The sequence below is a fragment of the Neophocaena asiaeorientalis genome, unplaced genomic scaffold (genome assembly GCF_003031525.2).
Source record: "Neophocaena asiaeorientalis asiaeorientalis breed wild unplaced genomic scaffold, Neophocaena_asiaeorientalis_V1.1 scaffold129, whole genome shotgun sequence".
Classification (NCBI taxonomy): domain Eukaryota; kingdom Metazoa; phylum Chordata; class Mammalia; order Artiodactyla; family Phocoenidae; genus Neophocaena; species Neophocaena asiaeorientalis.
Genome location: NW_020172446.1, coordinates 5,412,151 through 5,427,157, shown reverse-complemented (window position 1 = coordinate 5,427,157; position 15,007 = coordinate 5,412,151). Strand labels below are relative to the sequence as shown.

Here is a 15,007-nt window from a genome sequence, read left to right as displayed (position 1 = left end):
TGCTCTGGGCTCCCCACCCCTCTAATGGCTGGTGAGGAGAGTCTCGTGGGCCCTGGGCGCCAAGGACTGAGGACCCACAGTGAGCCAGGCCCAGTGCTGCAGGCCTCACCTGAGCTATCCCAGTCCGTCCTCTCAACAACCCTTCAGGTGGTTAGTCCTATTTAGAGATGAGGAAACTGAGGCTCAGAGGAGTTATGACACTGATCCAGAGTCCCACAGCTAGAGAGCAGAACATGTTCATCTATGCAAAGCTCATGTCCCTGAGCATGTTCTCCGAGCTGCTGGGAGAGTAAGACTGTGAGGGCTAGTTTTATGCATCAACCTGACGGGGCCACAGATACCTAGACGTTTGGCCACACGTTATTCTGGGTGTGTCTGTGAGGGTGTTTCTGGATGAGATTAACACTTGAATCAGTTGACTGAGTAAAGCAGGTTGCCTTCCCAATGTGGGTGGGCCTCATCTAATCAGTTGAAGGTCTGGATAGAACAAAAAGGCCAAATAAGGGAGAATTCACTCTCTCTGCCTGTCTTTGAGCTGGGACATAGGTCTTCTTCTGCCTTTGGACTCAATACGGACTAGAGCTTACACCATCAACTCTCCTGATTCTCCAGCCTTTGGACTCAGTCTGGAACTAACTATACTGTCAGTTCTCCCAGGTCTCTAGCTTGCTGACTGCAGATCTTGGGACCTTTCAGCCTCCATAACCTAGTGAGACAATTCCTTATAATAAATCAATCCTTCTCTCTCTGTATCCTAATGGTTCTGTTTCTCTGGAGAACCCTAATATAAAGACCAAACCTTGGGCTTCCAGGAACAAGTTGTATGCACATTTGGGTGTGGAATGTCCGGCTGCCAGAGGGTAGATATCTGAATATCTAGAACAATCATCTGATTTGGTCCAAAAGTCCCCTTGGTTCCCAACGCCCCAACAGGAAGCCTGGCAGGGAGGGGACCTGCCTGGTCAAATGAGCAGAGCCAAGTAGCAGAAACCTTGGCTTTCTTTTTCTTTCCTTTTTTTTTTTTTTTTAAAAAAAACTGAAACAGCCCTCAAGTACTCCGGAAGAGGTGTGTCAACTCTCTCCAGCACCCCAATGTACACAGCAATACTTGCTGAGTCCACTAGATGGGGCCAGTGACACAGCAGAGAGGGCAGAAATGCAACTCAGGAGGGAAGGTAGGCAGGCAGTGGGTACACTGGGCTGGAATCTTTGCTAGGATCCCCAAATTGGATTAATGCTCCCCACCCCTACCGTGTATAATTTCTAGCCAATGGTGCAAAAATTAATCCTGGGGTTCGCAAGCACTTTGGCCAGTTGTCACTGTAGCATCTCTTGGATTTCAAAGTCCTCAAACCAAGCTCTTCCCTTGTGAGTCACCAAGCAAAATGGGCAGCATCGTAGTAAAGGAAGTCCCTGCCCCGAAGCCTCAGAGCTCCAGGTGGGGGCATCTCCCTGTTATGCCTGTGACCCGTTTCACTAGAGAAAGCACCTGAGTACCTTTCACCAGGGAATCTAAAAGTCGATGGAAAAGCACTCCAGCAAGGTGGTCATGTGATGAGGGAAGGAGACAGGACAGGAAGCAAGGAGGAAGGCAGAGGAGAAAGGGAAATAAATGGCTTTTCTCTTCAGCAAGTGGCTCTAATCTGGCCACACGTTCTCAACTCTCAGCCAGGATTCCTGGTGCTGTGTTGAGTCCTACAGTGACTCTTTCTGCACCAGCTCACAGGGGTAATAGCTGAGTCTCTGGGATGGGAGGGGGATGTCTCTAAGCCCTGTTGTGGTCAGAGACCTAAAGGCAGAGACGGGAAGCAAGAGCTGTCACTTTGCTTCCCCTGGTTAGAGTCAGTTCAGGTCCCAGAGCACCCTCTCCTCCATCAGTAGCAAGAATCCTGCCCCGCAGGTCCAAGATGGCTGTCTCTCACCTGCCACCCTTCCTTAGGACGACTGGACAATACCCCAGAATGTCAGCTGTGGGGGGCCTGAACCTGATCGACGCCCTTGTCCATCACTTCCACCTCCCACCTGCCCCCACCATCCCTTCCCAAACTTGCACTGCCTGGCAGCTGATAAGCTCTGCCTAGGCTTCTGTTGCCATGGCAACAATGTGGCTTCCCCCAAGTGGGAAGCCGGTTGCCAAGGCCCTTGTTGCCAAAGGCTATAACAGCCACCCGGCTGTGTGAAGAGGGGGTGAGAGCTCTACGCAGGAGTGGAGGGTGGCCGAGGAGGCTGGGAGGGAAGGAAGCAGGGGGTTCGCAAGAAATGGTAGGGTCCAGGCAGCCCCCTGGCTGGAGTGGGGGTATGCTGGGCCCTGCAGGAGGGAAACAAGTAACTCGCAGCAACCCAGTGACTGCTCCTCGAGGGTATTAGAGGGAAGAAAGGGGACCCCTCTACAAAACACACCTGGACAAGCCCCCTACCAAGCAGGACCAAGCAATCCAAGCCCCCCCCGCCCCCCACCCAAGAAGAAATTTGATTGTTCCCAATTTCTGAAAAATAGTCCCCAGGAATCCCTCTGTCTCACTTGCTCTTGTGTCTCAGACACACTCGCACAAGCTGAGCACAGACAGAGCTGGTCTCTGGGCCCAGGAACAGCATTAATTACAAGGATTGCAAACCTCCTCGCATCTCTATCCCTCCGCCTGTCTCAGAGCACATCCTCAATATTGCTTGTAAAATGCTTCTCTTTGGAGCAGAGCTCTCATCGGTGGACAAGAGGAGAGGTGGACACCATTACGGCTCATTCCCTTCCAGAGTCAACAGAGGGCTGCACGGGGCCCTGGGTCCCCCCACTGGCGGCGCCGAGGCCAGCCTTGGTTTGCTGAGCTGGGACCTGGGCATTTATAGCCCACAACTCACATATGCAGCCACTGCCCAGCCCGGGCCCAGAGAGGAGAGCCTGTTCCCTCCCACAAGGTCCCATCCTGCTAGAGAAGAACTGAGAGAGAAAGCTGAAAGAGGAAGTGAGGTGTCCAGCAGGCAGGGGGAGCAGATGGCTGGTAGAAGAGGCAGGGGTAGGTGCAGCAGTGGCAGAGAGAGCAGCAGGTGGGGGGCGGGGGCTAATCTGAGAGGCCCAGGACCGGAATGAGATGATGAGGGCACCAAGAGCAAGCCCAAATTTCCCGAGTCCTGCACCCCAGTAGCGCTCCAAGCAGAGCGTGGCCCACGACACCCATGCCTGCCTACCCCCCTCCCCAAAAGCCCCCTCTTCCCAAACCCAGAAGGAAAAGCAGGTGTACCTACCCCAGGTGCCAGCCCCTCAGGTGGGGTGGGGGAGATGCTGTCCCCGCCACCCTGGTTCCGGGCACTGAGCTGGGGCGACATGGTGGGCGACTCATCGATGTACGGCATGGTCTCCGAGCCCTCCGGGGGCCCCTTCTGCTCTTCATTCCCCTCTCCGTCGTAGTCGTCTGCCCCGTAGCTGAAGTCTGAGACAAGGAACAAGAAAGGCCACTGAGAGTCCTCCACGAGGGCTGCCAGGGACTGGTAGCGCAATGGGCGCCAGCGGCGGTCCCCAGCTGCCATGCCCAGGGCCGCACCATCCACGCCCAGCCCGGGCAGGGCTGCGCGGCCCGGAGCGCCAGCAGGCACCAGGCGCTGCGGTTCAGGGGCCGCTGGGAGTCGACGGGGAGTGGCTCCGCTGTTGCCACCGGCTTAATAGCATGTCAGTCGCGTATTTCGAGCCGCTGTTTCCTTTGCCTCCTGCCTAATTCCAAGTCTAAAAATTAACAGTGGGAGCAGGCGGCAGGACGCTTCCAACTCTCCTCTCTGAGTCACCATTTTGCTTTTTATAGGGAATAAGGAGGTGCGGGCGGGCCGAGCGATGTCACTTCCTGCGCCCCTCCTCTTTGGGTACCATTTGTACACTGAGCCCCATCCCTGGATCGGGGGGCAGAGCAGGGTTCGGGGTGGGGGCTGAGGAACGGCACCCAAGGGAGCCCTCACCCCTCGAACAAGGCTCCGCAAAGGTCAGAGCCCAAGGCTGGCAGAGCATGGGCGAGAAGACGGCGGGACCTGGCAGGGATGCGGTTGCAGAGCAGACTTCTCAAAAGCCGGAACTTATTTCTGTAATTTCAATGTAGGATTCCTTGGGAAAAGGAAGGAAGAAACAGCCACAGGGAAGTCAAGCTGCCGTTAACCCCATCGGCGCTGCCAGCACCACTCGGGGGCCAGAGCCCCCGCCCAGACACCCCCTTCCTGGACCGCAGGCCGGGTCCATGGGGGCGCAAGGCAGCATCTCAGAAAGGCCCTCATCACACCCCACCAGTGCGGGTCTCTCCTACAGCTGTGTGAGGGACCCTCCCCCACCTCCACCCCTGGCTGGGTCTGTCCCATCATCTGCTCAGATATCACTTCCTCCAGAGTGTCCCCCCTGGCGTCCCAGCTCAGAACTCCTACAGTGCGTGGCCCTCTAGTGCCCCCAGTGATCCTGTCCATTCGTCCCTGAGCACCTGGAGTGGGAACTGGGTGACAGCCATCGCTGTGTGCCCAGCAGCCACGGCCCACATGGGTCAGGATCTTGGGCACATGTGTGGAGTGAGTGAATGGGCAGAGGAATGCACTGTCCCTCTCAGGTCTGAGGCTTGAGCCAAGTTCTCAGCGGTGCCCTGGCTCCTCCTCCTGTCACAACACACCAGCCCCCAGGGCCGCCGGCAGCCTGAGAATGGTGTCAACGGGTCACCAGGGCGCCCGGCCACGGCCACACTCAGTCCAATCTGCCCCTTTGGCAGCCGAGAGCGTCCCCCAGCCTCGCTGCACCTGTTCCTGCCGACTTCCTCTCCAGTCCCGTGCTGACGGCCCATTAAGCTGTCAGGGACGTGAGCTATTATTTTTCTCCCCAGGACAGGCGTGCACGTGAAGAACCACAGGACCTAGCCATCCAGACACTGGGACGTGTGTGTGCCAGGCACCCGGGAAACAGGACCCACTGCCAGGAGGACACAGGGCTTCTGTCTCAGGAGCAGGTGGGGGTAAGCCGACTCTGCTATCTTCACCCCACCAATGGGGGTCTCTCCTACAGCTGTGTGAGGGACCCTCCCCCACCTCCACCCCTGGCTGGGTCTGTCCCATCATCTGCTCAGATATCACTTCCTCCAGAGTGTCCCCCCTGGCGTCCCAGCTCAGAACTCCTACAGTGTGTGGCCCTCTAGTGCCCCCAGTGATCCTGGGAGGGAGGAAGAAGAACCACAGCATCCGGGCTGCCCGAGTCTGGCACTGTGAGGGAGCCCAGCTGTTTGGTGAGACCTACTCACTTCGGAGAAGCACAAGGAGGGAACGAAACACCCCGTTAACCTGCGGTCTTTCCTCCAGGAGGCTCCAGGCTGCCCTGTTAGTGCCTAGAGTCAAGCGGGGGATGTGAACTCTGATGAACACTGGCCTGGCCATCCGTTCAGATTCCAGCAGGCCCCGCTGATTCTCCTGGACACTGACCAATTCCCAGGGGTCACAGGACCAGAGCCTTCACTCTCAGGATATTTCCCAAGGGCAAGGGGAGAAGGGACCACAGGGAAAGTGGTGAGGCTTGACTCTACCGCACAGTCTGCCGCTGCCTGGGTCACAGCAGGGTGGGAAGGTCTCTGCCAGCCTTCTGCCACGTGTGCCCAATTCATCTTTATCAGAGTGGTGCCCCTGGACCCCACATCTCAACCTAGCCACATCGGGGAGGCTGCTCTCACGATCCCCAGTTCACAGGCAGAGTCACTGAGTCTCAGAGAGATTTGTACAGAAAGGATCTGAATCCAAGTCTGTCTCCAAATGCCATCTTTCCCCCTCTGAATCTCACTAATCTTCTAGGGAAATCTCCTTCTACAGCCCTCGTCAGGGGAGGCTGACCAAGGAGGGGAGAGAGGGCTGCCAGCCACAACAGCGGGGTGCCTGGGCGTGGAGGACACTACCCTCAGAGCTCTCTGCAAATGTTCCTGGATACTGTCCCTTTCATTCCAACCTCCAGGAGACCCTGACAGCCCGGGAAGCCAGCCAGAGACCCCGGAGAATCCTACCAGGAAAAGGGATACAGAAGACAGAGGAACAACCCTTTGAGAAAGCAGGAGCCCTGGGGACTCAGGAGGGTGGAAATCTGCCAAGCACAGCCTTCAGTCTGTGCAGGTCCACAGACAGGAAGGCTGAGTGGACCATGGCTTGGCCAGCAGGTATCAAAAGAGAAAAGGCAGAGAAGGCTGCTGACAGCCAATATCCATTTCCCCTCCTAGTCACAGAAATCTCACTATCTTTGGAGTGGCAGTGTGCTCCGTGGCTAGCTAAAAGGCTACTTTTCCTAGTGGTGTGGGCCATGTGATGAAGTTCTGGCCAATGAGATGTTGAGTGGATATGTGTGGAACTTTGAAGAAAGTTGCTGAGATTGTTTTCACTGGAAGGTATTTTTCCCCTCTCTCCATGCTTCCTCCTTCTGTTGCCAGTTTGGAAAGCAGATAGGAGAGCTGGAGCTCCAGCAGCCATACTGAGCCATGAGGGGACCTTGAGGATAGAAGCCAGTGCTGAATATAGCTGAGCACAAAGCTAGGAGCCTGGGCCCGTGATGGCACAGTGAGCCAACATACCACCCCAGGAATGTCTACCTCTGGACTTCTTTTATATGAGAGAAGAAAAATGCCTATGTTATTTAAGTCACTGTTATTTAGTTTTTACGTTATATGCAGTCAAACCTAATTATAACGGATCCAGATGGTTTTCCTTGACATTCTATCTGGGTGCTTTTCCTACAGTCTTCACTGTTCCTTCTAGTCTCCTTGGTGGAATCCTCTTTCCCCACCCACCCCTTAAAAATTGGTATTCCCTATACATCCTTACAATAGAATACTGCTCAGCAGTAAGAGGGACAAAATACTGAGACACACAGAAATGACTCTTACAGGCATTATGCTAAGTGAAAGAAGCCAGACAAAAGAACACATCCTGTATGGCTCCACTTATGTGAAGTTTTAGAACAGACAAATTTAATTTACGCTTGGAAAAAAAATGAAACTTGTGGTTGCTTCTGGGGGTCAGGTAGGGACAGGAATTGACTGTAAGGGGCACAGGGAGTTTTCTAGGGTGATGGAAGTGTTCTGTATCTTGACAGGGATTTGGAGTACACAGGCGGATGTGTTCACTGACTTCGTCAAATGGTACACTGCATCAAAGATTTGTGCATTTCACTAAATATTTAACTCTAGTTAGTGACATGAGGTGTCACTAACAAGTGTCGAGGTGAAATGTGTTGATGTCTGCAACTTACTCTGACGTACATAAAAAACAAGATGGGTTGATGATGTCCAGAGGGATGGCCAGATGTGTGACAAAGCAAGTGGAGAAAAATGATAATTATAGACTCCAGATGGTGCGTACACAGGTGTTCACTATACAATTCGTTAAACTTTTAGGTATGTTTGAAATTTTTCATAATAAAATGATGGGGAAAAATTGGTGTTCTCCAGGCTTCTGTCACCTCTACTTTACTCCCTCTCCCAAATTTTAATTACATTCTAGGGAGAGGTCTGGGCTGCAGACCCATCTCTTTGATTGTTTCCTGGACATCTCCACCCCCAGGAACTTCAAACCCAAGCTTTTCCTGAAGTTAGTCTGCCAGATCACTCAAGTTGGAAACCTAGGAGTCGGGCCAGATTCCTCCCTCTTCCTCCTTACCTCCTACACCCTGAAATATCCCCACTCCCCATCCACCTTCCCACCCTCACCAACTCTTACAAGGACAATTCCAACACTCTCTCCCCATGACTGCCAGACTGCAAATCTGATCGTGTTTCCCCACTGTTCAAAATTCAACAGTTCCCCATTCACTTCAAACTCCCGGGCTCAAGGCCTTTCACAGTCAGCACCTGACTCTTCCTTTACAGAGTCGTATTCTGCCGCCCTGTAATATCAGACATCTTCTAGGTAGGTCCCTGAAAGGGTCTGGATAGTAGCCCCAAAATATATATGTCCAAATCCTAACCTTGGTACCCATAAATGTGACCTTATTTAGGAAAAAGGTCCTTGTAGATGTAATTAAGTTGAGGATCTCTAGATGAGATGATCCTACTTTAATTGAGTGGGACCCAAATCTGATGACATGTCTTTATAGGAAACAGAAGCGGAGAAGACACAGACACACAGAAGAAGCCCATGTGAAGATGGAGGCAGAGACCCGAGTTATCTGGCCAAAAGCCAAGGGATGCCTGGAGCCACCAGAAGTTGGAAGAGGCAAGCAAGGATTCTCCCCCTAGTGCCTTGGCAGGGAGCATGGCCCTGCCAGCACCTTGATTTTGGACTGTGGCCTCCAGACTGTGAGAAAATAAATTTTGGGGTTTTTTTTGGCCACGCAGCTTCTTAGATCTTAGCTCCCTGACCAGGGATCGAACCCATGCCCTCTGCAGTGGAAGCACGGAGTCTTAACCACTGGACCACCAGAGAAGTCCCTGTGATGACTTTTTATTTTTACTTTAATTTTTAAAAATATCTAGGGGCTTCCCTGGTGGCGCAGTGGTTGAGAATCTGCCTGCTAATGCAGGGGACACGGGTTCGAGCCCTGGTGTGGGAGGATCCCACATGCCGCGGAGCAACTAGGCCCGTGAGCCACAACTGCTGAGCCTGCGCGTCTGGAGCCTGTGCTCCGCAACAAGAGAGGCCGCGGTAGTGAGAGGCCCGCGCACTGCGATGAAGAGTGGCCCCCGCTTGCCACAACTAGAGAAAGTCCTCGCACAGAAACGAAGACGCAACACAGCAAAAATAAATTAATTAATTAATAAACTCCTACCCCCAACATAAAAAATATATATATATCTTTATTGGAGTATATAATTGCTTTACAATGTTGCGTTAGTTTCTGCTGTACAACAAAGTGAATCAGCTATATGTATACATATATCCCCATATCCCCTCCCTCTTGAGCCTCCCTGTGATGATTTTTTTAATGGCAGCCCTATGAAATTAACACAGTCCCCAAACACACAGTCTCCCACCTCTGGACCTTTGCACATGCTGTTCCTATACCTAGAACACCCTCCTCATCCTTTGACCACCCAGCGAAGTCCTATTTAGCCTTCAAATCCAGCTCAGTTCCACCCTTCTCCTATGAACCTCCTTGCCTCCTGAATATATAAAGCGCTTTTGCAATCCAATGAGAAAAAGACGAATACCTCAACTTTCTAAATGAGTTAGAGAAATGAATGGAAAATTAAAAAGAGAATTACAAATGCCCAATGTGTGTGTGTGTATATATATATATATACATATAATATATATATAACGTATATATGTTAAATGTTAACCTCACCTGTAATCAAAGAAAATGCAAACCTCTATTTTTTGCAATTTTCCTATCAAATCAGCAAGGAAAATACTCCAGCTTGTAAGAGAACAGGCACTCTCAAAATCTCTTGGAGGATATGTAGAACTGGCACAACTTTTCTGGAGTCAACTTGGTATCAAAAGCTTTAACAGTTGGTACAGCTTTTAACCCAGCATAATCTGAGACTGTGTCCTAAGAAATTAATTATAAATGTACATAAAAATAAAGTTACAAGGTTATTAATCACAGGGCTGTTTATGATTGTGAAATATTAAAAACAAGCGGCATGATTAATTATAGGGACTTGGGTAAATTATGGTATTTCTCCAAGATGGACTACTATGCAGTCATTAAAAATTACCTGGATGATTTACATCACCTTATTAAGTGAAAAAGAAATGAATAATAGTATGTACAGTATACGATGTTTGAAAAAAAACGTCTGTATGTTGCCTGCAAGGCAACAATACAAAATAATTATAAAGCATTCAGATTCTGAGAATCTGGGAGCAATTAATACATGGTCTCTGCTCTCTAGGTTACTAGCAGACACTGCTTGTCTCCTACTCAATATCTATCTTCTCTCCTTCCCTGCTAACCTTATGCTGGTTTTATATGAGGTGGCAATGAACCCAGTCCCTGGCAAAGTACCCACTTTCTCTGCCTCTCTTACAACTAGGAGTGGCCATTTGACATAGTTTTTGGTCAATGAGACGCAAGTGTAGGCCTCTGGCAAGGCCTTTGCTTTGATAATTAAAAAGGGACTTTATACCTTGAACTCAGATGTGATGACCAGAGCTACAGTGGTCATGCTGCTGCCACGAGGAAATGATCATGAAAGAACGCAGACATTTCCCGGATGCTACTGAGCTACTGAGCCACACTAGAAACAGCCTACCTCACTTCTTGCTAAATGGGAACTATAAGCCCCTATATGTTGGATTTTCTGCCACATAAAATGAACACATTCCTAACTGAAATCCTTACAGCCCAGTAGAGGAAGGCAGTCCAACAAGCATGAAAACATCCAAGATGCTATGACAGAAGTACCTCACAGGCAAGGAACAGTGGGGGTGAGAGGATGGCTGGATGGGCTTGGGTGATACTCCAAGGAAGGTGGTTTATCACTGTGGCTAAGAGCAAGGACCCTGGGGTCACACAGTTTAGGTTCCAATCCAGGCTGAATCACATCCCACTCCTCTGTGCTCAGAAGAGTGGCTGGCACAAGGCAGCCACTTATAAATGGATATTGGTTAAACCAATGGCCGTGAAAGAGGACGACAAAGAGATGGAGTACACAGGGCTACTGCAAGGATTAAGCTGGATAACACACGCAAGGCACTCAGCACATAGTAAGCACCCAATAAATCTTAGCTGCTATTATTAATATAATTAATCGAATCTTGAGAGATGTGTGGGTGCTTGCCAGGCAGATGGGGGACAGGAGCAGAGTTCCAGGCAATGAGAAGAGGCTTGGCAAAGGCACAAAGTGCTTTAGGGGACTATAAATAGCCCAGCCTGGCTGGAACACTGAGTGAGCAGGGGGGTGAGGGGCAGATTGCACCGGAGAAGTGGGCACAGACCAGCACACCAAGGGCCTTGTGAGCTGAGCTAAGAGTTAGGTAGGACCCAGGGAAGACGGTTGATCTCGACCATTTCCTGCAGTGGGATCTTGCCAGCCACATGGTTGCCGAGCATCTCTAACTTTGGATAATTTCTCCCGATGGACGCGTATGTTCCTCTGTTGAGTTACAATGCAGGGAGAATCCTGTGACCTCCAGATCGCCTAGAACAGCCCAGATTGGGACCACATGTGAATGTAGGGCTACCTATTCTAAGCCTGTGATGGAGTCTGTGCCAGATGAAAGGATATGAACCAACCAGTGACAGACCATGGAGACCTCAAACATGCTCTTTCGGGGCAATGTGGAGAGTTGGCCAGTGGGGGTAAGTTCAAACCCAAATGACCAGCTCTCGTTTCTACCACCTTCAGCTCTGGGAGGCGCAAGGCGGCGGGGAAGGGGCGCCCGGGTGGCTGGAGGCAGCACACAGGTGTCAAGCTGTTTACAACGCTCCCCTGAGACTGTCCATCGCCAACGACTGATGGACACAGCCAAGAATCCATCCTGGTATCCCAATCCCTGAAAACAGATGCTGAGGGAAGTTTGCGGGTTCTTTCCAACCTCCTCTTAGACACTCTAAGAACCTGTGGGTACAGGATAAAGATAAGTTCCAGGTGCGGAAAGGTCCTGCCCTCCCAGCAGGGGAGGTACAAAGGCTGATATTAGGTGATAAACCCACTTTCTGCCCTAGAACTGACAATGGGAGTGCGGGTGGAGGGAACCTTAGGAGAACAGTGGAGGGAAGCTCAGGCCTGCCCATCCTTCCCACCAAAGCAGCATCAAACTTCCTCAGAGAGTGTCGGAAGTCTCTGTATGCCACACGCTGTGTCAGGTGGGGACAGAGCCACAGGGCACAGACTCCGTCCTCCCCTCCAGGACCTCACAGTGTGGTCCTAGCATGCTCACTGCCGTCTGTGACTGGGCCGGGCCGTGGGCTGTGCACTACCTCATTTCACCATCAGAGCAACCCTATGATGGATGAATCTTACCATGTGTTGAGCAAAAGAAACCAGACCCAAAGGAGCACATGCGGTAGGATTCCATCTCTATGAAGTTCAAGAACAGGCAAAACTAAGAGACAGCGATGGAAGTTCACAGTAGTGGCTACCTGGGGGTGGGCTGCAGGAGGCAGTGGGTATTGACTGGGAAGGGGCTTGAGGGAACTTTCTGGGTTACTGGAAACGTGCTACATCTCGATCTGGGTGGGAACATGAGCAGACGTACGTAAGAGTTCATTAAGCCGTATGCTTAACATTGGTGCACTCAAATTTTGTTTAAAATTTAAAAACCAAGTTTAAGTACCACCATTGTGATTCTCATTTACAGTTGAGGAAGTGAAGGTATAGGGGATTAAGTCACTTGCCCAAGGTTTAAAGGCTGTTAAGTGCACTTAACAGACTAGCCAGCTAGTCTGACTCCGGGACCTGTGTTTCAACCATTATAATGTGTAGGACCTGTACAAATAGAAAAAACCACCTGGGCAGGTTGCTCTCAGGGCCCATGAGTGGAAGAAACAACCTGCATCAAAGTCTGGAGGAGGAGAGGGCCGTTTGGCGAAGGGTCTGAGTGTGCCTTGACAGAAGTGAGAGAAGAGGGGCAGGAAGAGGCCATTCCCACTGAGGGGGACAGAGCTGCAAAGACCCTGGGCAGGACCACGCCCTTCTTTTCAGGGCACTGATGAACAGACTGGTGTCGCTGAAGCTGAGGTCCCTCCTGCACGGGTACAGTCCTTCCAACTTGCCACTCCTGTCACTAGCTCCCAGCAAATGATTCTGTCTCCTGCTCAGACCTCCCCTGGATGTCGGGCACTGGATTGAGGCCTGCACTGATCCTGCTGTGAAACCGTGCACATGTGTTTTCCCAATGTCGGCCCCTCCCCTGGGAGGTGCACAGAGCTGCCCATTTCCCCCCAGATCCTCTAACTCCCCCACACATTCCCAGCGGGCCAGGACACTGGCTGTTCTCAACAGGCGGGTCCGTTCTGAGGCTGATAAGCACACACAGTGACCCTCATCTCCTTCACACAGCTCGAGGCACACAGGGCTACAGAAGTTGGCCTCTTCTCCCCCAACAACCTGGGGGAAGCCAAGATCCCCAAGGCAGACTCAGAGTCCAGAGCCTTGGAGCCACAGAACCGGGAGGACTGCTCTGCGGAGTGTCAGCTGGTTGGCTCTGGCCGCCCCAAACTTCAGTTTCTCATCTTCGAAACAGAATAACAATGCCCGTGTCACAGGCTGGTTGTGAGACATTAAACATTATGGGGGTTAAAGAACTTGGACAGCATCTGGGCAGAACAGTCCTCAGGAGAGGTTGCTGAAGGAAGAGGAGAAAGGGCTGGACACTTTCAGGGCCCCGTGACCCCAGCTGACCCCGGAGATCCCCTTGGGAGCCCCTCAGTGGTGGCATGGCACCAAGGTGAGGCATCCTGGGACCAGCATCTTTCCAATGGGACAAGCCACCTCCTTCTCAGCACCTCCTGCTCTACAACTGATGGAAGAGGGAGCTGGGAGCCAGGACAGGGCAGTGGTCAAGGGCACGGGCTTTGAGTTAGACTCAGGTTCCAATCCCAGTATTATCACTTAAGAGCCATGGGACCTTGGGCAAGCTATTTAACCTTCCAGAGCCTCAGTTTCCTCATCTGTAAGATGGGGATAATACACAATGCCTATACCTCATGAGGTTTTTGTGGGGTCCCCATCAAAAAATAAATGCAAAAAAAAAAAAACCAAAAACAAAAAGTAAATGCAATGAAAGGCACCTGGTCCAGGGCAGGTGCTAAATAAACAAGTAGCTATTATCATTACCACCCCAGTCCTCTTCCTGAGCAGTAAGTGCCCTCAGAGATCTCCTAGTCCTTGAAAAACAAAACAACAACAAAAACAAACCAGAGCTTTGGAAACATACAACCGGGCTAGGCCCTAGCAGGCTTTCCTTCATCAGTGGACCCAACGGTTCAGTAGGCTTAGCTTCAAGCAAGGCACCACAGGCCATGGGAGTGTTTAAAATTTGAAGTTGGGAATTCCCTGGCGGTCCAGTGGTTAGGACTCGGCGCTTTCACTGCCGTGGGCCCAGGTTCAATCTCTGGTCCAGGAACTAAGTTCCCACAAGCCCCACGGTGCAGCCAAAACAAAAACAAACAAATAAATAAATAAAAATTTGAACTTCAAGACACCAGTTCCAACCTTCCCTGCACACTGGAATCCCCTGGGGAGACTGGTGTCTGGCTCCCAACCCCAGAGATCCATATTGAGCTTGTGTGGTTAGCTGGGGCAGCAGGGCTGTTAAAAGCTCCCCAGGTGATTCGAATGTATTGTAAGGCCGAGAACCACCAGTTTCAGACAAGGACCCTGAGGTCACAGCCCCTAAAGTCAAATGAAACTAAACTCTGAAAGAGCCCCAGGAAGCCATCTGCCAGGCTCTATGAGAAGCACAGGAAAGGTTACTTTAAGAGGCAGGGTGTGACTTAAGCCTTGACGGACTGGGAGGTTTGCTGGTGACGAGGTGAAGGAGACGCACAGACAGGGCTTTACCGTGGGCAGGCAGAGAGGGCAGCCCCTGTCCCATTCACACAGAGCCCTCAGACTCGGCCTGCAGCAGTCGCCTGGACCGCAGGATGGCTTACCCCTCACCCCCAGCTCTTCCGGCAGGACTGGAGCAGGGGCACTAGCCCCGCAAAGGAGCAACTGAAAGACCCGGCAAAGGCGACCCGGTAGCTGGTTCCCGGAGGTGCTACCGCGTAGCTGGAACGCTCAGTTCTGGCTCCGCCCCCGCTGCTTGGAACAGACTCTGGCCCCCCGCGGGGGTGCGGCTCGGACTCTCTGGTTGCCATGGAGACACGATCCGATCCTCCACCTCCAGGCTCCCGGGGGAAGGAGGCAGAGGCCGTGGACGCCAGGAAAAGCCAGGACTCCAAAGCCTGAAGCAAAGGAGTCGTAGGTTTTGGGCATCAGTAGCTGGGGCAGACGAGGCAGGCGAGGGATGGGAGGCCTGCCAACTGGCCCTGGGCAGAGAAGGGAGAGAGGCTTCACCGTGTCCAGGCTCAGAAAGATGGATGAGAAACGCTATTATCTGCACCGTGTTTTGCAGTGTACAAATCAAGGCCACA

At 51.8% G+C, this 15,007-nt stretch overlaps 1 protein-coding gene across 1 annotated transcript in view; it reads right to left on the bottom strand.

Moving 5' to 3' along the window:
* The window catches only part of ABR (ABR activator of RhoGEF and GTPase), a 175,268-nt gene that overhangs the window by 88,928 nt on the left and 71,333 nt on the right, over positions 1-15,007 (bottom strand). Inside the window, exon 2 of the mRNA XM_024735921.1 lies at positions 3,241-3,425. Within this exon, the coding sequence (XP_024591689.1) occupies positions 3,241-3,425 (185 nt within the window). The remainder of the gene's footprint in view (positions 1-3,240; positions 3,426-15,007) is intronic.